The following is a 26,395-nucleotide window of genomic DNA, read 5'->3' as shown; positions in this document are numbered from 1 at the left end:
GCTTGAACCCACAAACTGTGAGATCATGGCCTGAGCTGAAGCCTGATGCTAAACCACTCAGGCGCCCCAAGTGAGTGCTATTAAAGTGACAATTTCTGTAACATAGGTGACTCAACTTCACAAGTTTCAGTTTTTGGTGGGAAACAAAAAGGCAAAGCCATCAGTGGCAGATTTTATTGACAACCAGATGATGTCAGTTAGGAACAAGAGCTGGCATTTCAAAGTCCTATTTACCTTTGTCTACACAGTATCTACTGTGGTGCCTGGTACACAGTGAGTATTCATAAATACTTATTGAATGCAGACAGTAAGCTTAACTCACTGCTAAGAATGCAATTTATGGTATTTGTGGCTGCTTCAGATTTCAATCATAGTTCCAATTGCTGCTTTCCAAAGTAACTGCAGTTTGGTGAAGGACACAGCAGAATGCCTGCATTCCTGTTTGTCATCATATTTCGGGAGGCTTGTCCTGCTGTAGCCTACATTTGAGTCTGTGTGAGGGTGTGGTAAGCAAGCACTTCGAGATAGTTTCTGCACGTACCACAAACAAAGTCAAAGTCATCTTCCCACCCTCTGCCATCTTGCACTCTTCCAGAGCAGGGGATGGGCCTGGTGCCTGGTGCCTGTAGTGTTAGCCAGCCATCATGTGAGGCATGGATGGTGAATTTAGCTCACTGCTCTCCTTCTTTAGAAACCCTGAAGCTAGTTCTTATCTAGAAGAAAAGGAGGGCAGAGGTGTGGCAGCATAAAATATACAAATTGGTCAATTTACAATAGCTTCAAACTGTGTCTGATTCAATTATTGCGTGAAATAAAATAAGTTTCTACAATGTCAGCCCATATTCCTGGTGAAATGAGATTTTATATAGGTATAAGTTTTATGTCATATATTATATGATATGCAAAATTATAATATGTTATATATAATATAATCTTATATATGGAAGTTAAATATTTCTTTCAAATTAAATTATTGTATTAATGTCTTAGTAAATTAACACATGGTTGAAGAGTTATAATTCAATCAAATATTAAAATGCTATCTATTCATGTCAACCACTGTAACATTAAAAAGATTAAAGCACAACTGCCATTACAAAAAGATATAATTTTAACATCCTTCTAGTATTAATTACACTCAGAGCTGAGTGTATAAAGGTAGTTGTTAGTCAGCAACCTTTGAGCAGACTGACTAAACACAACCATTGGCCAAATCAGTGGGCTAGCCAAACCAAAAACAGCAGGGGAAAGCAGTCAGAGTACAGGCGTATCATCTAAGAAGGAATGGCAGTGTTGGGGATTTATTTTTATCTCTGCTGCTGTTTCAAACGGATAGTTATCTCTGCTTCCCAGGTAGCAAGTACGTTAGAGAAGGGTAGTTTGCAGAAAGCATTTGTAGGTGGGTTGAAATTGCCTACTAATTTCAAATACTGTATAATTTAGTTTTTCAGACCTGATCTCCCCAGCCCCGCAAAGAAAAATAAGCAATTGACAAAGTATTTCTGAATGCTTACAAGAAAAATGCAACCCTCTGTTCTTTAGGGTTAATGACTCTACTGCAAGAGTTTTATAGCATTATTCAAGCCTTTAAAGTTAGCAGTTAAATGCTGATTTAATCTTCAGAAGGTCACAGTGCCTTTTGGAAGACATACATTTAAAACTTGTTTGGCTGGCTATTCCTTGTTCATTCCTGGAAACGCATGTGTGACTCACTATTTTACAGGAGACACTACATGGTACTTACAGAAAATATTTTCTATTTTCAGGTCTCCTCTTAAAAATAATTTCTAGGGGCGCCTGGGTGGCTCAGTCAGTTAAGCGTCCAACTTCAGCTAAGGTCATGATCTCACAGTCCATGAGTTCGAGACTCGCATCAAGCTCTGTGACAGCTCAAAGCCTGGAGCCTGCTTTGGATTCTGTGTCTCCCTCTCAATCTGCCCCTCCCGTGCTCATGCTCTGTCTCTCTCTGTCTCAAAAATAAATAAAAACATTAAAAAAACATAATTTCTAAATTATGTATGCTAAACTAGCTTCTATTTTCTAAAGCCTCTGGGACTGCTGATTCTGAAGTAACCAATTTTATTAGAAAATTTTGGAACATTCTCACAACAAATACTGAAGTCTGGAATCCTATTTACTGTGACAAAGTTAACATTATTTCTTACTGCCCTGGGGTAGTCATTCCCTGGACATGAGTCCCTGAGGCTGCAGCCAAGTGCATTCTGCAAGGCCACCAAAGGCCCATGGGATGTGGTCATTATTTGCCATTGAAAACCTTGCCATTTCACTTTTTATCTGAATGATACCACAGATTTACCTTTTTATGTATATGTACATAGATTTTAGTAGGCCCTCAGGAATTTTACATACCTATCACCAGGATGTGATATTTTGCATTTAATGAAATCTTTGTTTAAAATGCTGATTCATACCAATCAGAAATATACACATAAGCCTTATTTCCGACAGTACCATTTATATAGAAGTTCTGAATGGAAGGTTCTGGATAAGTCCTACATTATTAATTCTTTCCTGAGTATTAGTGTATATGTGTTTGTCAGACTCTGAGTTCCCTGAGGGCAGAACCCATGTCTTACACATCCTTGTATCTTTGCACACTAAGCACTTAGCAAAGTACTTGGCACCAGTAAGGACTGAAAGAGTGTGCAGTAAATAAGAAATAAATAGCACAACAAACCTTTTAGCACAACCATTGATTAGAAATGTGTTTAAAATTAGGTTAGCACATAACTGCATCAGTGACAACTGCCATCACTTAAAATCATGAGTTCAGTTGCTCCCAGTGCCTTTCCTCTCAAAGCTGTACAGTATACTGGGGAGAACTTCCCCTGATGGTGTCAAGACATACACCGTAACTATGCTCTGTCTCTGTTGCGTCTTTAGACAAGAAACTTTCAGCAAACATAAAAATACAGAGTGTAGTTTTTAAAATTTCACTGGAACAAACACTTTTGGAAATTTTTCCCCTGCTACATTTGCAGAATCCAGCTAAAATACAAGATAACTGTATTTCTATATTTCTATAAAAATACAAATGATTTGTATTAAAGCTTACCTGACAATCAGGAGATGGCTTTTGGAAACCAGGTACATTACACCAACACAACTCTCTGAACATTATAACTTAAAACACCTTATTACTATAGCCCATGTGAATCTTTCCTGCTACCTTTTCTGTTCAATTAGAATAATCTGTAGAAATTTATAATCCTAATAAACCTTTAGTTATGAGTTTCCTAGGTATCATCAGAACTGTGAGGATAATTGGTTGATCCATACCCTTCAGAATCCACAAGGCATTTTTGGCTGATTTATTCAGCTCCTGATATTTATGAGTTTAGAAATCATACTCAACTGCTCCCATAGATATTTCCTCATCTTTCTGAATCCAGAAAATGCCTTCAATGACCACTCAATTTACTGAGCACCCTGTTCCACTAAGAGAAAGGGGTGAGATGGATTGTGAAGGACACAATTTACATTTTTTTATGATATAAAAGCTGCAGGCCAACTGTGGTGATAAAAATCTAGGTAGTCAATGGTTCTCAGCATTTTCACTCCTTAACAGCATACTGCTATAGTTTGTTTAATGTTCCAGGCTACATTTATTTAGAGGAAAATTCAACCTTAGAGAACATGTTCAGGCACAAAAATAAATATGCTTAAAAGTTAACCTGCCAAGACCTAAATTCTGACCTTCTAAAGACATTACCGAGGCAAGAAAAATCCTATAATTAGTTACTAGGAACAGCAATAGCCACGCCGTGCTTAGCATCAGGGAAACGAATTACTCTTAACACTAAATGTTCACTTTTGAAATGATGTTTTAACAGTACTTCAGTTTTAACAGTACTTCATATGTTTCAAATATGCATACATATGACACTACCATGATAGTTCATGTCTATTTCCAATCACATATGATGTAAAAAGACTATAAATTTCTTAGATTCGCCAAATCCTTTCTAGGAAAACTTTCAAAGTTTCTGAAACACTGTATTAAAATATAACTAAAATTTCTCATTACGAAAAACTATCGTTTGTGGGAAATCTAAATTTAAACCTTCTTAAAGCCTTCTTAAAAGTTCTAAATATTTTCCACATAGGAAAACTGTAAGCATACTTCTTCAGAGCTTTTAAAGCAATCAGCACAGGCAATGTTAAATTATCATGGCTCTCGAGAATAACAGAGGAGCACTGTACATAAGACCCTCACATTTGTGGCTCTGCGTACTCCCTGTAGGCTGTGCCAACCCACTCTCTCCCCTGTAATGACTCTTTGTTTTTACTAAGTCCCAAAAGGCTGGTGAGAGCTCTGCAAAGAGAAGGGGGGGAAGGGTGGATGGAATGCAGCTGCAGGCTCAGAAACAATGCTGAGTCCATATATTTTGTTCCCAGTTAGAATAATAAAAAGGGGGCCATGGGTGGAGGTAGAGGGGTAGAGGAGACAGAAAGCAAAGTAAGCAAGGTAGGACCAAGTATTCCATTGCTCTCAGTCTACACCCTCCTGCACCAACACCCGACCCAATCCAAAAGCCATTCATTTGGATTAAAAAAGCTTATTTGTTAAAATTCAAACACCATTAAGATTTAAACCTATCAGTCATTTACATCTAAGTTATCTTTATCAGTGAACTACACCCAGGCAAGGAATGGAGTAAGGAGAGAGAATGGAGCTAGCAAAGATACACTGTGGAAGCCTGGACACATGAGACAGGAAAGCTTGGGGGAGGCAGGTAGAATTCAGAAAAGGATGTCCAAGTTCTCAAATAAAAACAGCCACTTTTGCAATGGTGCCTGGGGCCGTTTTGGGGGCAACTGGGATGCCAGAAAAAAAAAAAAAAATTCTTTTGAAGACTGCTAAAAGCTGCATGTGCCTGAATCAAGAGTTTGGAAGGCTGCACATGTTGGTTCCTCATTATTCAGTCTAACTTGATGCCTCCCTTCTAAGAAAATGTTCTTGTCTTGCACTTCCCTGGCCTTCATGTTCTGATTGGGAAAACAAGGAATTAAGGGAAGAGGCTGATCCCAAACAAGGTAACAGCTGCTAGTGAGGGAAAAGCAGCTCAAACATTACTCTCTTCTCCCAGGTCTTGCCCTCTCATCTCAGATAACCTTTTATCTGAAAATCCTTGGATCCCTCCAGGGCTCACAGACTGAGGCTTGCCTCTGGAACACCCTTTCAGATATTAGTGATACCATTAAATTTTGTGAGAAAACTTAAGAAGCCTTAAGTAAACAACCAAAACCAATACCTCAAAAATAGAGTCAGCAGGTGCTAAAAACCACCTATGAAGCTATAAAACAAAATTCAGAAGAATGCTGATAGTAATTAGGATCCTATTCATGAACACTCAGTTACTAGGCAGAGAAAGAAAAACAAGACTTCATTGTAAAGCTATCATGTAGAAGCAAAGCTCTGAAGTCCACACACAAACACCTCCTTGAAGTTAGCATTACTTAGAAGTACTCTTAGTTGGTATTGAATGATATAATTAATCTCTTGACTCTTGAAATGTTTTCAAGTTATAAAGTTTAGAAAGACTGTATTTACATTGAGTTTTTGCATTTTGTGACAAACAAAAATTCACAAATGTAGATCTACAATCTATTTATAAATGTAGGAATACGATCTCTCTCCCTCAGCTTGCACTTTTTTTCCACAGCTCTAAAATCCATTTACAGATATTCCAAATCTCCATACTATAGTCAATATATAGACACAAATTCAGAAACACATATTAATTTAAGGGAATGGATGATTGAGTCTTTATTATTAAACATTAATAGTAATAACTTTAAAATAATACTGATAACACTCCTGTAAAGTTTATCATCCAACATAAACATAAAATTCATAGATATATTTTATTAGGAGTTTATTATGCTTTTAAATGCAACAACAAAAAAAAAGACACAGTACTTTGCTTATTCTGTGTACTGGAAAAACTCAAATTTCTTTGTACATTTTGTTTCTTAGTATGTATAATCCAAGAAATTAAGTCTACAGATAGCAAAAGTTCACTAATAATAGCAATCATGTAATCAGAACTTGCCTGAAATTAATTCCTCTTATGTTCGGTCAATTGTGGTAAAAGAAACAAACAAACAAACAAACAAACAAAACGTTTCTCATAATACTGACTCATGTGTTATACTTTGAAACAAGGTAAAAAAAAAAATCCTATTATTCATGATTTGGGGGGAAAAAACTACTCTCAATAAGTCTCTGAATTATTTTTTAAATAAATCAAGAAAAGATAATTCAAGTGTATTAAAGGTGTCAGAAATTTACATTTAGTCATGAAGTTCACAAAATATGAGTGATCTTATATTTAGAGGCACAAATGAAAACAAATTTTAAGAGTTTCAATATAATAGTATGTGAGAAGAAGATTAGATTTTCTTGCTACATCAGTAAGAGTACTCACCCCTTGGAGCCCTTGGAACTGAATTGAAGGTCGAAAAGGAATTAAATTCTATTAAAAGAAACATAAGAAAAAAACAGGTCAACCTTGGTTATTGTGTCACAGAACTAAATGTTTAAACTTTAAATCTGTGTATCTGGTCAGTGCTATAGTCTGTGAAAGTATCTTTTCATTATATACTTAGTTTACATATCATCATATTAAAATGCCTTAATGAACAATACCACACACACTGTTGACATTTCTCTGAATCACACAACCACAGGTATATTTTGGCAGTGTAGTCAGGTTTTTTTAAATGACTGACACAATTTGGCAAAAAATGATGGCTACACTAACTCAATGTTACATTAAAAAAACATATCTTGCTTAGTTTCTAAATATGTTTTTAAAAGGGGTAATGAGAGGGAAGAGCTAATTGGAAGAACTTTATAAAACTCTAACAGGATGCTATAAATGTAAAATTGAAGTATTTGATAATGAACTGTGGTTCCCAGGCTCTCACAATTTACCAGAGGTTAGTTTCTACTTGAGGGTCAAACAGATGACCAGTTTTCTCACAAGATTTTCACCAGGAGAATATAATTTCTAGAACAATTTTTTTTATGAGCTTTGTCCTCCTCATAACTTTAATATTTTATCATAGAGTTGTGTATTTAGAAGAAATGCGGTAATTGTGAATATCTGCTGTAGTCTCAGGCACGATTTCCTGTATCCAAAGTCACCAGTATGTTTCTCTACCGGAATGCTTTTCTGCACTCCTGTGAGGCTAGTTTTAATTTCCTCCTTGACTCTTTGCAACCCAGAAGCTGTCTTCAGCTCACCACTGGAATTTGAAATTCTCTATCAATGTCATCAGTTCTTCTTGGTCAAACAAATGCTAACTTCTCTCAATTTTCAAATCGCTCACTTCTCTTTTGGAGATCACAACTTCCTTACACTTAGAGACACCAGTCCTCCTGGTTCTTTTATCATGTCTTTCATTTCAAAAGCAGTACTCTTTGCTTTCCGCTTTCTGGATCCACTCTCCCTCCTGGAGGCTCACCTCACCTGTTTGGCGATGACTTTGAATCTCTATTCCTCAATTCTCTTCTCTCCACAGCCTAGTACTTATCACTGCCCAGGAACATTTTGCATTAGAAACTCTTAATAACAGCAACACTGGCAAACTAACTTCCCTTCCCCAGCCCTCCCTCAACCAAAATGGCACCGGTTTCCTACTTTTCTGGCAAGGGTACTTCTATCTTTTTGGTTCTCTGGGTTCGTAACGTTAAATTTAATTTCTAGTCTCTTTTCCCTCACCCCACCCATATTCTATTAGGCCACTATACACTGCTAGAATTACAGAATTCTGAATCATAGATAATACAGTCAAGGCGTATCCCCCACCAGCCCTGCATCCCATTCATTAATAACTAAATTGGCACCAGAACCCGGGACTCAATCCTATTTTGCCAGGCTCTTTTTCTTCTACTACCTTGTGCTCCACACACATCTGCTATGGGAGATTCAAGAGTATGAGGGCCCATTCCTTCATGCCAGAGTTCACAATTTAGTTGGGGAACATGTGAGAGAATGATTAAATACTAGGTTAAGTACCACTAAAAATTCTCAAAAAAGGAGAAAAGAATATGGGTTAGAAGAAATACTAGAAAAGACAAAGAGCTTATGGAAAAGATGAATCTTAGTAGCAATTTTGAAAAAAACAAATTCAAGGAAAGGGAGTGTCCTCAACAAAAAAGCAAGGACACAGGAATGGATATTGTGTGAGCAAAGGGCAGGTCTCTGTGTGTATACAGAGTTCTTTCACACTTGAAATACAATACAAAGGATGAGAATTGGACCTGCCTAATCTTTCCTTGACCTCAAAATTTGTCTTCAGTTTTAGCTTCTATACACTACAGAATAAATAGGACAGTAATTTAAATTTCAGATCTCAGGATTTCAAAAGGTTTATCACCCTGTGAAATAACCCTGCCCTAATCTCCTCTATTACTCCCTCAGGGATGGTCTTTAAGTCTTGCCTTTGACAAGATAAACAATTGGAGGGGCTTCTAATTTTTGGAATAACAAAGTGAGTTGCTGAAAGAAGTGTTTCAGGGAAAGCAGCTCTTTCCGTCATGTGTAAGAAAGAGGGAGAGAGATGGATTGAGGCTAGGGAAAAAGATTAGACATCAGTTCCAGGGGATGCTTTATTTAGAAATACTCTGGTGATAAAGGCCTAAATTAGTATGACTTCATCCACAGCAAACGAGATGGTGGAATGAGCAGACTTTCCCAAGGAAGAATGATAAAATGTGCTGAAAGCTTGAATATCAGGCACCAAAGGAAAATGAAGCAAAAGTGGCTTCAGGGCTCTGAATAATCATCTCTGGCCAGTCAGCCCCAAATTGCCTCATATTAGGCTCTTAGTCTCTGCTTTGAAAACCCCTGGACTGTTTCAGGTCCCTACCACTGAACACCTAGATAAAGGCCTTCCTTCAATTCCTTCCAAATGCTGCCCATCATTCAAAGAACTAGCAGAAGCTCTCTGGGATACCATCTCAGCATAGCACACAGACTGCAGTGGGTTCCTTCTCAGTGGGCTCTATCAAAGCAAAGCAAACTCCTCCACTTGGAAAACAGCCTTTCCATCTACAGGACCAACCAGTTTCATCTTCCACTTCCTCTCAACTGTGCCTCAGCCACTTTTCTCTTTCTTTTTCTAAGATTTTATTTTTAAGTAATCTCTACACCCAACATGGGGCTCAAACTTACAACCAGGAGAGCAAGAGTCACATGCTCCACTGGGCACGCCAGCCAGGCACCTCTTCCCCTCTATTACCTCCTTCCTTTCCTTCCAGATGGCATGCCTTCCCAAACACTGTTTTGTCAATCCATAGTAATAACGTATTTAACATTCAAGTTTCAGCTAGGCCTTCCTTTGGATAAATCAGGAATCAAAGACTCAAATGTATTTAAGGACCCAAGGCAGATAAATGTGGAAGAGACAATGTCATGCAACAAGGAGTGGCAAGTACCGGGAGAATAAATGCCCATCTCAGAAAGGATTCAAATTTTAAAATGTTAAACCTTTCCCATTCAAACCAAACACTGATGCCACCATTTTGCTAACTCTGAAATATGCCCACTTTGAGCTAACTCTCATAAGCTGTTGTTTTTCCAGATGCCTGTGCCTAGTAGGGTTCCAAAACATTGGGGGGTGTATTATTTTCATAGGCTGCTTTACTCCTGGTTGTTATGATACAGAGGAGTCTAACACATATTTAACTTATATGTATTTACATTATGCTCAGCTAAAAAAAAAAAAATCTATTGTAAAATCATTTTGGCCATGTTCCTTTTATACTACTTTATAGCAGTATACTACTATACAGATATATTTTACAGGTTACTATTCATGATTATATAGACAATACAATCACACTTTACATCCATTTGGGAACTTTCAAGAGTAATTTTGACTTTAACCAGTTTTTGTTTCAGGACTTGAATTTAGAACCTAACCTCCTGACATACTTATAGTTGTATCTGTATTGCATGATTCCTCAACAGAAATGATAACTTTCGTTTAGTTTTGTAATGTGTTGGGCAATTTTTATAACCATTGTCTCAAGTGAGCCTCCTAAAATCAGCCCTGGGTGGTAAGAAAATATCTTTGTTACCCATTTCAGAGGGAGATAAATGAGTCTCTAACAGGTAAAGGGCATTACCCATGGACACCAACCTAGTGATTAGCAAAGCTGGACTTCAAAGCCAGTCCTCTGAATCCTAAATACAGAACACTTTCCTTTCCTTCTCTTGTCTCTGTTAACAGGTTACCTTCCAGTGCCGAACATCTAAAAATTCTTAAATGCTCATTCAGTTCTGGCATTTTGTTTCCAAGGAAAATGAATTTCATAAAATCATTAAAATTTCCAAACTTCAGTTTGTTTTTTTTTTAATGTTTATTTATTTTTGAGAGAGAGACAGAGCATGAGCAGGGGGAGGGGCAGAGAGAGAGGGAGACACAGAATCCGAAACAGGCTCTGAGCTGTCAGCACAGAGCCCAACCATGGGGCTCGAACTCACAAACTGCGAGATCATGACCTGAGCCGAAGTCGGACGCTCAACTGACTGAGCCACTCAGGCACCCCCAAACTTCAGTTTCTGAATAAAAACTAACCAATAATATTTTTTTTTGCCATAAGGAACATGTATAATAAAGGAACATATATAAATATGTGTTATCATTTTTCATTTAAAAAGTAATAAAACCCTCATCTATGGGATAGTTATGGGTGCTTACCCAAACAGGACAAACTAAGGTCACTGTTACTGAAAAATTCATTTAAGATTATCCAACAACCCAGAGGAGAAAAATACATAAAAGAAAGGCCAATGCATTATTGATTTTAATCCTGATTTTAGACAAGAAGATGCTACTAAGTTACCAGATGTTACTAGCTCTTGAATGCTTTGAAAATGCAACAAGAGGAGATAGTTAGAACTTTATACCACTTATTATGTATGCATCTGACCACTTGTGTTAATGGGATAGCTACCAGGAATAAATTCTAAAATTCAATACCATTATAAGTAAAAGTCTCATGCATGTTAGTTTTTCTAAGTGTTCTTTAGCCTAAGTTTAACTGCACAAACATGACCTCAATTCTGTTTTAAAAGATAAAGCAATTACAGGTGATAAGGCATGTTTTAAAATAAATGTTTAACTTACTAAGTACATTCCCATTACAAATGAGTTTCAATAAGGGCTTCAACTTTTGATTTTTAGCTTTTATTAGATATATACACCAAGTAGCTCATTTGAAAATCAAGTAACTCTAGAGTTTAATTGAATAGTGGTTGAGCTATAAGTAAGAAAGTGATCTGGTATCTTCACTCAGTCAAGAAACAACATAGACTGAAACTGGCTAGGGAAACTCCTTTAGACAAATGGTTCAACAATCTCATAAAGGTGGTGTTTTGTAGTCAAAAGGTTTTGTTAAACTCGTAGTTGTTTCACTGTTTTTACAGCCCCTTGAATTAATCTTCTGTACTTCATAGGAAATGTAGGACGTTCTTAAGCATAGACTAGAGTGTAGGCAACACTAAAATGCTCAGAAGTTTGGTTATACTCTTGACATCTGCCCATTACAAGCCAATTCTAGTGAAACAAAAACTTCTCTATGACCAAAGAAATCTATGCCCATTTATATCCAGAAACTATTCCTCACAATATATCAGGACTATAACAGTAATATGTAATTTCCTAAGTAATTTTATTAAGGAACCTTAATTTGCTGCATAATATTCATTTCTGACATGATACTTAGAGGGTGGGAGAGAAGGAATAAAGCTAAGGTTTTTTGGATTGCATAAAACAAAGTTTTTTATCCTATAAAAGTTGTTATAACTATCTCTTCATTTTTTATATATTGCTTATTGACATAGACAAACTAAATCTATGGCTACTTTTACTCTATCAACCACTGTTGGTTTTGTGAATATGCAAACATAACAAATAGCATTCTGGGCCTAGAAAAGAGTGATGATTTCTCTAAGAAACACATTATAGAGACCTAACTCTATTCCCCTGGGTTAGATGTCTACTTGAAACATCTCCAGCTTTCGTTCTGAACCCATTGTGGGTCTCTGACTTAACTGAAAGTTAACTTCAACTTTTTAGCAATCAACAGACATTTATTAAATACTTGGTATTTATCTGAGTGCCTAAGCTGCATTACAAGTCATGATAAAGATAGTGCAAAAAGATTCAAAAGTCAAATGTAATTTCGGAACTTTGCCCAAACCAGAAAACTTTCTAGAAATGGTGTCAAGTGATTATTTTAAGTGGAATTGCTTATAGCTACTTAGTTACTGTTTATTGAGTGCTTAAAATGTGTCAGTCACTATAATCATTTTTACTATCATCATCAGGAATTCTAAGAATACTTTTGTGGGGTAGATACTATTATTTCCAATTCTCAGTTAAGTCCTATGAATTACCAAAGGTTACATAGCTAGTGAGTGGCCTGGGACTCAAATACTGGCCAGTCTCAATTTAAGAAATGTGCTCTTACCTACCACTTTATACAGTAGCCTCTCTTGCCACTTCTTGATAACAATGGTTACATAAAATGTGAAACATCTAAAAGTTAGAGAATTAAGAATTGATAATAACTGATAAGCATTGATAGATTTTTAGTTTTGTACTACAGCTTAAGGAAAATACCAAGTACTTGAATTTGGTGTCACTTATACAAGTAAATAAGAAAATGTATTTGTGATTTTTCCTGGGATACAATTTATATAAAAGATAATTTTTCTTTCCTAAAAGAGGTACTACACCATTTTAAGAACTTTTTTTTTTTTTTCATTTAGAAAGTCATTTTATTCTGGTCTTTAAAACATCACCTTACAGAGAAACCAAAGACTCTAATAATTATATTTTAACCACTGTAATTAAAAATATATATATATATCTACGTGGGGACAGAAGAAAGAAAACTGGAGCTAAAGCAGGAACCAGTGCAGGAAATCAAACACTTGACCCTGAAGAAATCCAATATAGTTAGCACTTGTCAAAAGCTGGTAATGTTTAGAAAGATACCATGAATGTAAAATTTACTGATAATCCAAAGCTACCTTAAATAAACATTATCTCCTTCTTTGCCCCCAATATTTTATTAGATGCCAAAAAAGAGTCACCAGGCTTCACAAAATCTAGTATTTTGCTTGGTGAGTCAATCCAACCTGACACATATGAGAAACTTCTCTGCAGATCTGGAAGAACAAGATTAAAGTGCATGTGCAATAAAGAATAATTTATTTCTGGTCATTATAGCATTGAAAAGAATGAAATATAAAAGGATTGTCAAAACAGTAATGAGAAGAGGTCAAAACCTAAACTAGTGAACACAATCCTTGTCTTTAAAGACAGCTTCTGGAAAACTGTAGTTATCTGGTGCCGGCCAAATTAAAAATATATATCTTATATTTTACTATTTCAAACAGTTATTAAAGAAACATAGAAGGCAAATCTAAACTGAAGAACCAGTTAAAAAGTTAGTTACTGTAACCAGCCTTTAAAACACCAATACTTGAAGCATAATATCCCATTATCTTTTTCCAAGAAAGTCTGATGTAGGCTTTGTGATTATATAAAAAGCTTACGTGTCAAATCTGACTATAAATGCAACTGAAGATTTCTTCCTTGGGATCATGATCTCTAGAACATTAAGTCTAAGCAGAAGCAATAAAATAAACTTGGGAGGGAAGACTGAGATTATTTTTAAAGTACTAGAAATTTATAAACCATCCAAAACATCCAAATAAAACATCCAAAACAAAGGGAGCCCTAAGAAGGCTTGAAACCAGGAAACTACATTTTCATATTTAATGTTTTTTTGTTTTTGTTTTGTTTTTTTTTTTTTTGAGAGGATGAGTAAGTGGGAGAGGGCTGGGAGAGAGAGAGAGAGGGAGAGGGAGAGGAAGAGAGGAAATATTTTCAGAAAGCTCCACTCCACCCCCAGCACAGAGCCTGGATCTCACAACTATGAGATCATGACCTGGGACAAAATCAAGAGAATCAAGAGTTGGACGCTTAACCAAGCCACCCAGGTGCACGCATGCTTAATGTTCTAAAAAGATCACTCTGGCTGCTGTGTGTAGGATGGACTGTGGGGGTAAGAATGGATACTTGGGGGCTGATTGGAAGTCCATGGTGTTGGTCCTAAGAGAGCACAGTGGCTGAGACTAGAGTAGTGGTGAAGGATGGGGTTAAATTTTGAAAGTTTGGAGATTTATAGGACTTGTTGATGAATCAAATAAGCCCAGAAATGAGAAATCAAGGATTATTAGTTGATTACTAGGCAACTGGTGACAGGTGCTGCCACTTACTGACATGGGGAACACTTCTGAAGATGTAGGTTTGAGGAGTGAAAGCAAAAACTGTGTTTGGATTTGTTAAATTTGAGATGTCTCTTAAACTTTGATAAGGAGATGAGGTGTTGGAAGTAAGTGCCTGGAGTTGGAGGAAGGTCAGAGCTGGAGATAAATATTTGGAAGTCATTAACATATGGATGACATTTAAATCTATAGGACTAGATGAGGTCACCTATAGAGAATGAATAGATAAAGAGGAGGAAGCTGGGATCTCCAACATTCAAAGACCAGTCAAACAGGGGATGGCCAGCTGAGACTAAGAATGGGCAGGGCGGTAAATCAGTTTCATAACAGGAAGGAGTGGTTAACAGGATGGAATGCTGCTGAGGTCAGGTAAGGGAAGAACAGAGAGATGTCCACTGATCTGAGCAACAAGGGACCTAGTCAGGTGTAATCTTACAGGTGTGGTGGAGACAACCCAAAGTGATGGGAGGTAAAGGAGCAGACACTGCTTTTCAGATACATCCTTAAACATCATCCTTCTCTCTTTAGGTGTCCCCTTGAACACAGACTTTATTGCAGTTATTTTTTCACATGTCTGTCTGTTTCTACTAAAGCACAAGCACTTTCTTGAAGGCAAGGACCATCAAGGACTTAATTGGCTTTATATCCTCACTGTGTAGTTGTGTGCCTGGCATGACTTAAAATTTAAAGTGTTTGCTAAATGAATAAAAAAAATTTGGTAATTATAATTCTGACTCCTATCTCTTAATCTTTTATTAAAAAAAACTTAAGACACTCAACTAAGTTTCTACTATATGGATGTATTTTCTGTTTCTCTGAGACATCATGGTTTCTGATAATGGAAACCAAAAAACAATGATACTAAGTACAAGTTATTTTAAAATAGGCTAACACTTGGGGGTGCCTGGGTGGCTCAGTGGGTTGAGCTTCCGACTTTGGCTCAAGTCATGATCTCATGGTTTGTGAGTTCGAGCCCCAAGTCCGGCTCTGTGCTGACAGCTCAGAGCCTGGAGCCTTCTTTGGATTCTGTGTCTCCCTCTCTCTCTGCCCATCCCCTGCTTGTACTCTGTATCTCTCTCTCTCAAAAACAAAAATAAACATTAAAAAAGTTTTTTTAAATATGCTTAACACTTAACTTTCCAGATAAGCCTATCTAGATCCTGAAGTATCTCAGTGAATCTTATCAAAAGTTTAAGCCTGGCTTCACCTTTGAATAAGCTCACTGTTGAGGGGAAAAGTCCTCTAGACAAGATTACCTCCATGAACCATGAACTAAGCACCCATACCTAATCCATTACAATGTATAGGTATAAGGAAAGCTTTATGTAGTAAGGATTATTTTTTGTTTTGTTTTTCCACAATGACAACAACAACAAAAAAGAAGAGCATCAAAGCACCAAAACGGAAATGGAGACAATCTGAAAGAAGTGAAGACACTGACTCAAGGCCTTCAGAATCATTTCAAAATGATGACTGAAAAGTAAATCCAGGTACTTTATACACAGTTTCTTAATGTTTCAATAATCACTAAGGACAGAAACCAGAGAAGGTCTGATCTTCAGGTTATAATCAAATTCTATTTTCATATTATCTGTGCTTGATGATTGTCTAAGTGCAATTAATAGAGAAGGTTATTAAATAAAGGAAATGCAAACAAAATATAAATACAAAATTATAAACAAAAAAATCCCTTCTCAAAACCAAAATTTCTTCCAATTAATACTTTCACTTTCCTCCCGAATATCACCAATCCCATTGTCATCCAAATTTCCATCCAAATGTCAGAGTTTATAGGAGACATACAAACAATATGGCATTGTTCTAGTCTAGCCTCAAACCCCCAAATATACTTCTCAAATATAAAACACCTAATCAAATCTAAGTCTCTTGGTCAACAAACAAGAGACTGAATGAATGTTCACTAAAATGGTACTCATCATATTTATGGCCCCTGTGCCCAACCCACTGTCCCAACTGCTTCTGATTTCTCCTTTTTCTACTAAGAATACCGCTGGTGATGATGGCTAGAAATCTCAATTCAATCCTATTTCTTTAAAATATGTTAAAAGTCTATAGATTCAATTCATCTCTAATGTCTCCCACAAGCATCCTACTTTAGACTCCAATCATCTCTCACCTGGACCACATAATTCCTCCTAATTTGTCTATTTCCTTCCTGATTCATTTTATATTCATCATGTAACACTGAGGACAGAATAATCCTAAAACGCACCTTCAAAACACTTTAGATTTCTACTCAGTGTCTCGTTAGTGTTGACAGAATAAAATTTAACCTGCTCCAATCTCCCTTTCCTCTCTTAAATCCAACTATATTTTTCTCCTATATTAACTTCGGGTTAAGTGGAACACAGTATTCCTTGGGACTCTCACACCCTACCCTAGCTTTTCTACTGCTGTCCTTTCTTTGCCTGTGTCATTCCCTCTGCTGGAGATATGGTCCCTCATCTAGTCCCTGCCTTGCTAAAATCCTTTAAGACCTGAGGATGTTTTTTAGACCAATAATATGTAAGATCATCAATAAGAAAAACTTAGGCCATTTGTCTAACAATCTGGTTACTATATAACTGGTAGTCAAATGCTCTGACTGTAGAGTTCAATTCAAGGTGCTTAATAGGACTCATGAATCTTTAAGGAGCATATAGCCTAATTAATAAGATTCTCTCTTTTTATGTCCTATATTAAACTGCCAGCCATGGAAATGCTAGTTTGGCCTTTGCTGGCAAAGTATTGTGGAGGCTCTTAAACCAGTTTTTCCTACAGGTTTCACATGGCTCTCAAGGCCCATAATGCCATGACAGAAATTATAGATGGGTAGATAAATTTGAAGGAAGGGAGGGAGCAAAAGAAAAGAAAGAGCAATTCTCCTTGGTAAATTTGACCTGAGTTATATCTTTTTTTTTTTTTTTTTCAGCTTCAACTTGGCTGTGGAGATAAGCCATTAATTTACTGTATTGTACTCCAGACCTGCTTTTCTACATTTTTGCATTAAGTCATGGAAAATGTAGTATGGATCTGAGGTAAGCAAGAGAGTCAAATGTGGGGTTATATACACACTGTTTTCTTTATTCTAAAACTTAGTTGATTTTAAATGCAGAAATGCCCATATCATCACATTTTAGGAACATCTTCTCAAATACTCTAAATACATTTGGCCCAAGTGGGCAAATACATTGACTGGACACCAGTGCCAGGCTCCTGAGCCACTCTGTGGTCACTGCAAATTGTTAAAAATGACCTAGCATTGGTTAGGCTGAAATTCTAATTTTCCTGATTTAATCACAAATTACCTAGTAAGCATTATGAGCATAGCTTTCATAGTTTTTTTAGAAGTGCAAATGGAACAAATGGAAAGGCTGGATCTGGTGATTGTCTTCCATAAGCTTTCCTGTAAATCATTCCAAGAATTCTACACCCCTTTCCTTTTAAACTCTTTTCTTGAACATGTTCCAATCCTTCACATATGTTCTTTCTTTCTCCTCCCAATTCTGGTGCCAAAGTTCCCTGTCTATCATTTTAGGCAATCTGGCTACTGCTTTCCACAGGGAAGAGCACCCTTCTTTGCACTGAGTATCTGATCATTTGAATAAATGTTTTAAACACCGGAACATGAGGTACAAATTTGACTTTACTGGATAAAAAGCACTTTAAAATCAAGTTTATCCTGAAGATGGGTCTAAGTTAAAAGTAAGATTAACTTTTTTTTTTAAATCTTTTTTTTCTTTTTAATGTTTTTTTGAGAGAGAGAGAGAGAGAGAGAGAGAGAGCGCGCGCGTGGGGGTGGGGTGGGGGGTGGGGGGGAAGTACAGAGAGAGAGGGAGACACAGAATCTAAATCAGGCTCCAGTCTCTGAGCTATCAGCACAGAGCGAGATGCTGGCTCAAACTCACGAACTGTGAGATCCTGACCTGAGCAGAAGTTGGAAGCTTAGCCAACTGAGCCACCCAGCCCTTAACTTTTTTTTTTTTTTTTTTTTTGAGAGACAAGAGTGTGAGTAGGGGAGGGGCAAGGAGAGAGGCAGACACAGAATGTAAAGCAGGCTCCAAGCTGTGAGCTGTCAGAGCCCAATGAGGGACTGGAAACTCAGAAACTGTGAGATCATGACTTGAACTGAAGTCGGACGCTTAATTTACTGAGCCACCCAGGTGCCCAGATTAACGTCTTAAAATAAAATCTGGCTACACATAAAAGTGCAAGAAGAGGTATCTGATAATGCAAACCTCTTTGTTTTAGTTAATAAACATGTCCAATGGCAGTGGCAGTTTGTGCTGGCAGTTCTGGATGCTTGAGCAGTGCTTTAAGAACAGCGTCTTCTATATTTATAAGGAAGATTACTGAATACATACACACATACTCAAAACTGTTTGAGGACAGGAAGAAAAATGAATAAGGAAGAAGGTATAAGTTTTTTCTGTGCCTTAAATCACAATGAATCAAATGCTAAAAATTTCACCTGGTAGAAAGATAGGCTAGGAGAGAAAATCACCTACCTCATGACCTATAGAATTAGTGATTTTAAAAGATCAAGTAATGCTTGATCTAAAGGGAGCAATTGTGAAGGACAGTAACTTTGGAGATTTGAATTAGACTTTATGCTTTGACTGGCAATAATAATATCTGGTAATACTGAGAGAGACTGAGTTCCTCATGCAAAATTAAATGTAAGTGTATTTGTACACATTTTCAAAGCACTATCATTTTCCTAGAAGACACTTACCAAAGAAGGAAAATTCTTTTAAAGCCAATAATTAGAGTTGACAAGAGACTGTGTTAACAGAATCCTCCTCAAACACTTCTGCTTTCTTATCTTTAAGCACAAAGCATGAAGAACCCTTGCCCCCAAAAACATCTATGCAAGACTTTTTATGTAATAGTTAGGTAAACATGATGATATTATTTGAGCCACCATCTTTGAAATTTTGAATAAACATTTTTAAAAAATAAACTGACAGGCTCAGCAATGAAAGAATCTGATAAGAATATTTTGATAAGATTTTTGTTACTATAAATGTCAGCATATGACAGCTACACATTACTGAATTAGCTAAAATATATTTAAAGTTTGGGATTTTAATTCTAAATGCAGTTTTAGGATACATTTTGGAGAAATATGTAATTACAATAATATATGTCCACTTAAAATATGTAGTGCTTACACAAACCATGTAATCAGAAACATCAATTTAGAATGATTATAAAGTGGTAATATGTGACTTTATTTAGTAACTTTCCTCTCACTTAAAACAATCTACAGTTTAAAAAAAGTACCTTTGCAATATATCCTAGATATCTGTATTAGTATGCCTAAATTTTCTTTCTTTTTAACATTTTTAAATAAACAATCATTTTGAAACTGTTTCACACTTAGTGGAAAACAACTTCTAGGAGGTATTTACTCCAACTAAAACTCCCATCGCTAGATTCAGTGTCTCTCTCCCCGACTCCAGTCCCTGTTTTGAAAGATTCTCAAGTTAGCATTTTTCATTTCTCTAAAAATAGATAACTTGAATAATGATAGTCAATTACATTTGATTGTCTTTTGAAACAGTGAGGAATTGTTCCCAATCGAAGATTGTTTCCATGCACCCTAACAATTTCGTATACTTATTCAATTCAATTATATCTAAAGAACTTCTGTATTCTGCTTAAATCATAGTTTACTAAAATCCATGAATTTACTTCCCTGAAGTCTTAGGTCAAGTGGTTTAATTTATAAGAGTAAATCTAGTGTGCAAAATAATTTGGATAAAAATAACTTTCTGATGCTTAATTTAGGAAATTGTTGAAATTTCTGGCTCTTGGAAAGTCATTAGAAGAGGAGGACTAATAGTCATAACCTTGCACAGGCCAAAGCCACTTGGAGGCCACTTGTCAAGCACTGAGCATCCTCCTATCTGAGCACAAAAATGGTGGGCACAGTTTTATATGAAAATGAAAGCAATTTTCCCCCCAGAAGGAATTGGCTTGATCACCAGAAACAACTTCCCACTTAGCCAACAAGTGTCAACATATTTCGAAACAGCTGCTACAATTTCGAGTCAGGAGCTCCACTTCTGATATGGATATAAGGTATAAAGACCAAGTAATCTATCCTCCTACTGTTAGATAAAAGTCCAGCCAGATGCCTACTGCCAGCAACTCCCTGATGGGGGAGCCCTGGTCTGGCCTAGCGTGGAGGAAGGTCATGAGAACACATTTGTAGGAGACCTGGCTGAACACACCAGAGGATCCTGCAGTAAGTACCAACAGTGTAGTCACCTGAAGGGTCCCTCATTTCTTTATCTTCAGTCTCTTCCCACTTTTCAACCACCTGGGATTAACATTCTTACCCCGATTCCTGCTTTTCCAAGCCCCTTACAAAGTATTTGTAGCTGAAATGACAGTGAGGCCTCGGACAGAAGCTGGTTAAGTCAGAAACAAGGCAGTGTCCAATTGCAAAGGCCAAGTCAGTTTATTTCTTCCCCCTCTCCTTGCATGCCACTGCTTCCACCACCAGCCCTTCAGGAGAAAAGGATTACCAGGACTAACTCAATCTGCCTGGCTCTAACCTCAGAAAGGTGGAAGGACTTGAAAAAGTGTTCTCCGTCTCCCTTCTCTGCTCCTGTACATATTGATCAGACCCATTAATCTGCATGCACAGAGATGGAAAAAAGAGAGCAATAGTAAATGGCAATTGAAGTAGTTAGCAGCAGAAAAAGTAACTGACTTCCATACCTTTGGCTATAAAAAGTAAAAAGAAAAAAAAAAATCAAGAACTAAGTGGTGGGTCCCGAGAGAATTTTTGATTTCCTGTTTCTTGGAAGACACTGGTATATAAATGTGAGGGTTTCTGGAGTCAAAGGACTCCAACCTTAATCCCATGCATGTAAACACTAAGGTGTACGAGGCAGAAATGAAGGTAGAAAAAACACTCCCTTCCTGGGCCCCAGCAGTCATGCAGATCATTGAACACTGGAAGCCTCTGGCACCTCACATTGCTGAGCACCATCCCTTCCTGGTGTCGCTCTCCTCATCCACCTCTTCCCTACCAAGTGTACAGAGTCTGTCAATCTTGCTGTAATCAAATGTACAATTTCCCTATTGTTCCCCCAAGGTGGATGGTGGCCTACTGTCCTCATAGATGAATCTCCCTACCCTCTATGTGTCAGTCTTTTTTTTGACTGGAAGTTGGCCTTCTCCTGCTGGCTTCTTCCTCTTCAGCCTATGTGTTTTTCTCTTTACACCCCTGACCTACCTTCTTCCCAGTGCCGTTCCTTCCCACGCCCTCCCTTTGGAACTGGCAAGCTTATCTCTCCATCTTGCAGGGCTGAGTTTCTCTCCATTGTCTGCCTCGGTCCCTCTGCTCGCCTATCTGGCTTCCCCCACATGGGCCTCCCACTCCATGCTAGTTGCTGGTCTTTCCTTACAGGTATACCAGTCTGGAAGCAGTTATTGACATATGAAGTTTTGTATTTCTTATATCTCCTTGCATTCCTATTACTGGCTGCAACTATCTTCCCAGCCACAAATGAGACTCTTTTTCCCTAGGATTTCACAGTGTGTAGAAAGGTCCCCCCCCCCCCCCCCCCCCCCCGCCACCCCCTACATGCACCCTTCCCTCCCCTCCTCAGTCTGAGTGTTTTTCACCATACACTTCTCTGGTGGATAACACATGGGCCCTGAAGTGTACATCCATGTAACCACTCAGTTCTGTCAGTGCCTTCCTGAGCAAGCTCACCTCTGTGAGTCTCTACTGTTCACACCTATACTACCAAGAGTTCATGTACTTCCCAAGCTGTTCACAACTGTGTGCTTCCCCCTGCATGCACCCACGTGTAGGGGGCTTCTCTGAAGATGAGTGTCCCCTTGGCCAGCTTCACAAGCTCCCACTGAACCACAGGGTTCACACCTCCCTTGCAGTTCTGCTTCCAAAAGCTCTGCTTTCCAAATTCCTTCTGTGTATTCCTTCTATGTATTTAGTGGGAGCTCAACAGATGTTAATTCTGTTCTCCACTTTTATCTGAACAACTATATGCGTCCGGGTATCCCTCTGGCCCTCTGTGCCTGTTTCAGTTAACTGAAGCAGGTTTCCTTGGTATGGAGTGGGCTATTTGTCAGTATGCCCTGTGGGTTCCATTTCCCTCCGATTGTCCCTCCCCTCAGACTAAATGTTATCCATCTCTCATATCGTATATCCTTCCTTTTATACATCCACACACAGTACTGCATGCCCATAAACGGCTTCCCTATGCACCCTGGGTTGTGGCACGTCTTTTCCGTGTCTCTCTCCCACTTTTCCCCCTCCGCCCTAACAAGAAAACGCGTTTCTGGTTTGTACTCCCCAATTGCGGTGTGTGTGCGGCTACGTGGACCTTAGCTGTACTCGAGTTCCGTGTGTAAACGGGTATCTCTACCCAACGCGGTGTGGGGAGCGAGACAGGGGTCTCTGCCCAGGGTACAAGGTACCTTTCCCCCACCCTCACCCTCGATCCACGTTCCTATCGCCGGGAGTCAACCCGACACCAGCGTGTCTTTTGGGTACGAAGAGCCTCCGCGAACCTTTGTCTTGTTCCTGGGTGAGCGCTGTGTGTGTGTGGCTCCCTCGTACACGGCGTTGGTCCCTCTTTGGGAAGGCGAAGCGCCCGTGTCCCCGAGTTCCTGGGAGTGCAAGGTGTGACTTCCCTTTACCCCCCGTAGGCGGGGTGTCGTGTCCCGTCCTTTGGGACTACGTGGTGTGCCCCCTCCCTCAGGGTGTGTTTGTGTCCTCAAGTCCTTGCGAGTACAAGGTGTGTCCCATCTCCATATGCGGAGCTGCTGTGTCCGAGTCTCTGCGGATCCGCGGTGTTTTTGTGTTAACACCCAAACGCGGACGGCTTATGCCCTCCGTACTTCGGGGTTCGTTACTGGTACGCCGCACCCGCTCCCCCTCCCCCGCCACAGACAGCGTAGTCATCTCCCTTGTCTCTCTGGTGCTTCCCTTCCTCAATGGGACAGAAAACGCCAGGAAACCCGCGGGCGCCGTCGGAAAGTCCCGCAGCAGCCGCGCAGCCGAGCCGAGGCTGCGGCTGCCTCGGCCCTGCCGCCAGGGGCCGCCCGCCTGCCCGTCTCCCAACGCTCCGGCTCTCGGCCGACCCGGGACGGCGGCGTCAGCGACCCTACCCGGCCCTGCCCAGCCTGCCGCCGCGGACGCTGACGGCAGCTGAGGCGAGCCACTGCTCCGCGGCCCCGCGCCGGTTGCTCGGAGCCCAGGGTGGCGCCACCGGGAGGCGACGGGCGCCCTCTCGCTTCCTCAGCCCTGCCGGTTGGCCGGCCGACCCGCTCACCTTGTGGCTCTGGTAGGTCTCGAGCGCCCGGATCGCCGTCTCGGTGAGCTTCACATGCAGTACGGTGATGTTGTCTTGTCCCAGCCGTCCGCACGACAGCCCATAACGCTGCTCCTCCCGCAGGCCCGCCGCCCCCCCTGCCGCCATCTTAAACTCCCAGGGGTGCGGACGCCGACGCCGCTCGGGCTCTAGCCTCCACTGCGGCCGCGGCTGCTAGGGCTTCTGCAGCCGCCGCCACAGCTACGGCCATCCCGCTGCTGACGTACTGTCATATACTGCGCGCAGCCAGACCTCCGGCTGCCACCGCCGCCACCCGCCCCACCCTCCGGCCCGCGCCCCGCCCCGGGCTCGTCTCATTGGCCTTGTTTCCTCACAGAACCTCCTTCATTGGCCGTCCTCCACTCTCACGGGGGCGGGGCCCAAAGTCGCTGGAGTTTTGCTCCCGGGACGGGACGTCCGAGGTGAGCGGCTGACGTCAAGGTGACGCGCCAATTTAATCACATGTGACGTCACATTTGGACCTCTTGGCTCGCTGGCCGCGATTGGTCAGGCTGCCTTCGGGGATCCCTTGTTAATTGGGTATTCACTTTGCCTGGCCTGGTAACCTAGAGTCGGAGCCCCGCCCCTTAGGAGGTGGTAGTGGAGAGTCGGGGGAGTAGGGGAATCTCTTCCTCCCCGAGTGGTCCTTGAAGAGGAAGGCCCCCACCCCAAATGTGTGGCCAAGTAAGGACTTCGTCCCCCGACGGTTGCGGAAACTTGTGGAGCTGGGTGTGTGCCTGTGAGGGCGAACAAAGTAGGCGGGGTCACTGGAAAGCATCTTCTCAAAACTCAGTTTAGTGCCGTTGAGCAGATGGAATTGAGGAGAACGCCCTTCTTCATTTCACCCTAACCTTGAAATTAGTGAATCGACCCTAGGCTTTAGGAGTTGTGCTAGAATATATGTAGCACCTTAATTACAACACCATGCCTAAAGACTTAAGTGTCTTTGGCGTGGTGGGCACAATACTATAGAAAATTGAACTTCTAGTTCTTTCCCAGTTTATGCCGGGTTCTAATCCCAGAGGAACATATACCGCATCTCTGGAAGTCGCCATAGGGACAGGGTTGTGCCTTTTTATGGAATTTGGAGTATCTCCTTTCAGAGGACCATTTAAATTAGACCTGGGCTGACCTAAATTAAAAGATACATCTACAGCTGTCATTTTTCGGCTTTGTTTGAACTCTGCCCATTTTATTCCACAGGGATGTGGGAAAACCTAGCTAGAGTTTAAGCAATTGGAGGTTAAGTAGAGGAGCTGGTGGTGTGAGGGTGTGCGGAGGCTGGGCATACTTTTCCGTTCCTCGCGGTGCTCCGTGTGTAGGCGTGGCTAAAGCAGGGAGCCTGATCCAGAGCCCTCTTCAGGCTCTGTTTGGGTAGACTGACAGGCTTCCTGTCGGAGAGCAAGAATTAACAGGGTGATGTGAAACACCAGATGAAAACAAACCATTGAAAGAATTCAAACCGTTAAAAGGCAGTGTAAAAATTTTACTTTAAAAAAATTGATAACGGTTGTTGTTTCCATCAGATTGTAAAACCTTATTGTGTTTTATAGGGATTCCCCAGAAAAATTGATAGGCAGTTAAACAGTTTTTCCACCCTTTTAAATTGGATAAGGCTGTGATTTTCCCGAAAGATCCAAGTGGGAGTTTTTCATGATTCATCCCCCCACCCCCCACCCCCCACCTGAATTAATCCCTTCCCCAGCTTACAGGTACATTGCCTTTTGATTCAGACCTTCAAGCATTGAATGTATGTAAAATGAATTACAGAACTAATTCTCCTTCCACAGAGTATAGGTTAAGTGGAAACATCTGTATTAACTGTTGGTTACATCACAGGAGAGCATTTTTAAAATTGACTTAATTTCAACCCACTAGAATTTGCTAGCTGTTAAGACATGATTAACATTTATTAATTCAGTTTACTAAAGTGTAAATTATCTTAAATTAATTGAATAGAGAAATTAAGGCAATCACCAAAAATAATTTTGTATTTGAATTATTCTTTTCTTATGTTTACTTTACTTTAATAGGGAAGGACTGACCACATATCTAAAACCTTAATTATCCGGGGGCGGGGGGGGGGGGGGTGGAAATGAGGGGGAGAGATTTGACCAGAACAAGGAGAACCTGTGTCTCACTACTTTTCTGGTGAAAGTGGGTAAATCCCTGCCCACATGTCATCTTGGCCTCTTGTTACTCAGGACTTCTGATGACACACAGAAGGTGGTGGAAGATCAAGGGTGATTTTCACTGTAGTTTTCAAATGTCTGACCTGCAGCACCTTACCAGTAACTGATTTTATTTTTTTTCTCTGTTGCGGTAGGTATATTTTTCTCATAGCCGATTTAGTAGGTAACATAATATTTCACTGTGTAATATCTTATTATTAAGATATTAGGAATATGTTATCACTTATTATTAGTGAATTATTGTTTGTTTATATTTTTCCCCTTTTGAGCTTTTCAAATAAGGAAGGAAGCGATAACCATGTACAAAGTAATACAGTAATCTAGTACTGTGTCTCTTCATTGTGTAGTACCATTACGCTTACCTGAATCAGATGGGCAAGCTGATAAGGGTAATTGTTTTGGGGGAGGGGGACTCTGATAAAAGTTGCTTTTTGGGAAGTTTTCCAGTTTATAGATATTTTCTGTATCATTCAGAGTAAATAATTAGCAAATAATTATTGAATGC

The 26,395-nt window shown here is 39.6% G+C and overlaps 1 protein-coding gene across 1 annotated transcript in view; it reads right to left on the bottom strand.

Moving 5' to 3' along the window:
- The window catches only part of ELL2 (elongation factor for RNA polymerase II 2), a 72,817-nt gene extending 48,839 nt beyond the window's left edge, over positions 1 to 23,978 (bottom strand). The window contains exons 1-2 of the mRNA XM_019428837.2: positions 23,660 to 23,978; positions 6,453 to 6,500 (exon numbers count right to left, since the gene is read on the bottom strand). Of these exons, the coding sequence (XP_019284382.2) occupies positions 6,453 to 6,500; positions 23,660 to 23,806 (195 nt within the window). The 5' untranslated portion in view covers positions 23,807 to 23,978. The remainder of the gene's footprint in view (positions 1 to 6,452; positions 6,501 to 23,659) is intronic.
- Positions 23,979 to 26,395: the final 2,417 nt, after the last annotated feature.

Source organism: Panthera pardus, unplaced genomic scaffold (genome assembly GCF_024362965.1).
Source record: "Panthera pardus isolate Hobbes unplaced genomic scaffold, ASM2436296v1 HiC_scaffold_2, whole genome shotgun sequence".
In the NCBI taxonomy this organism is placed as follows: domain Eukaryota; kingdom Metazoa; phylum Chordata; class Mammalia; order Carnivora; family Felidae; genus Panthera; species Panthera pardus.
Note: the sequence above shows the minus strand (reverse complement) of the source record. Positions and strands in the feature narration are given on the sequence as shown.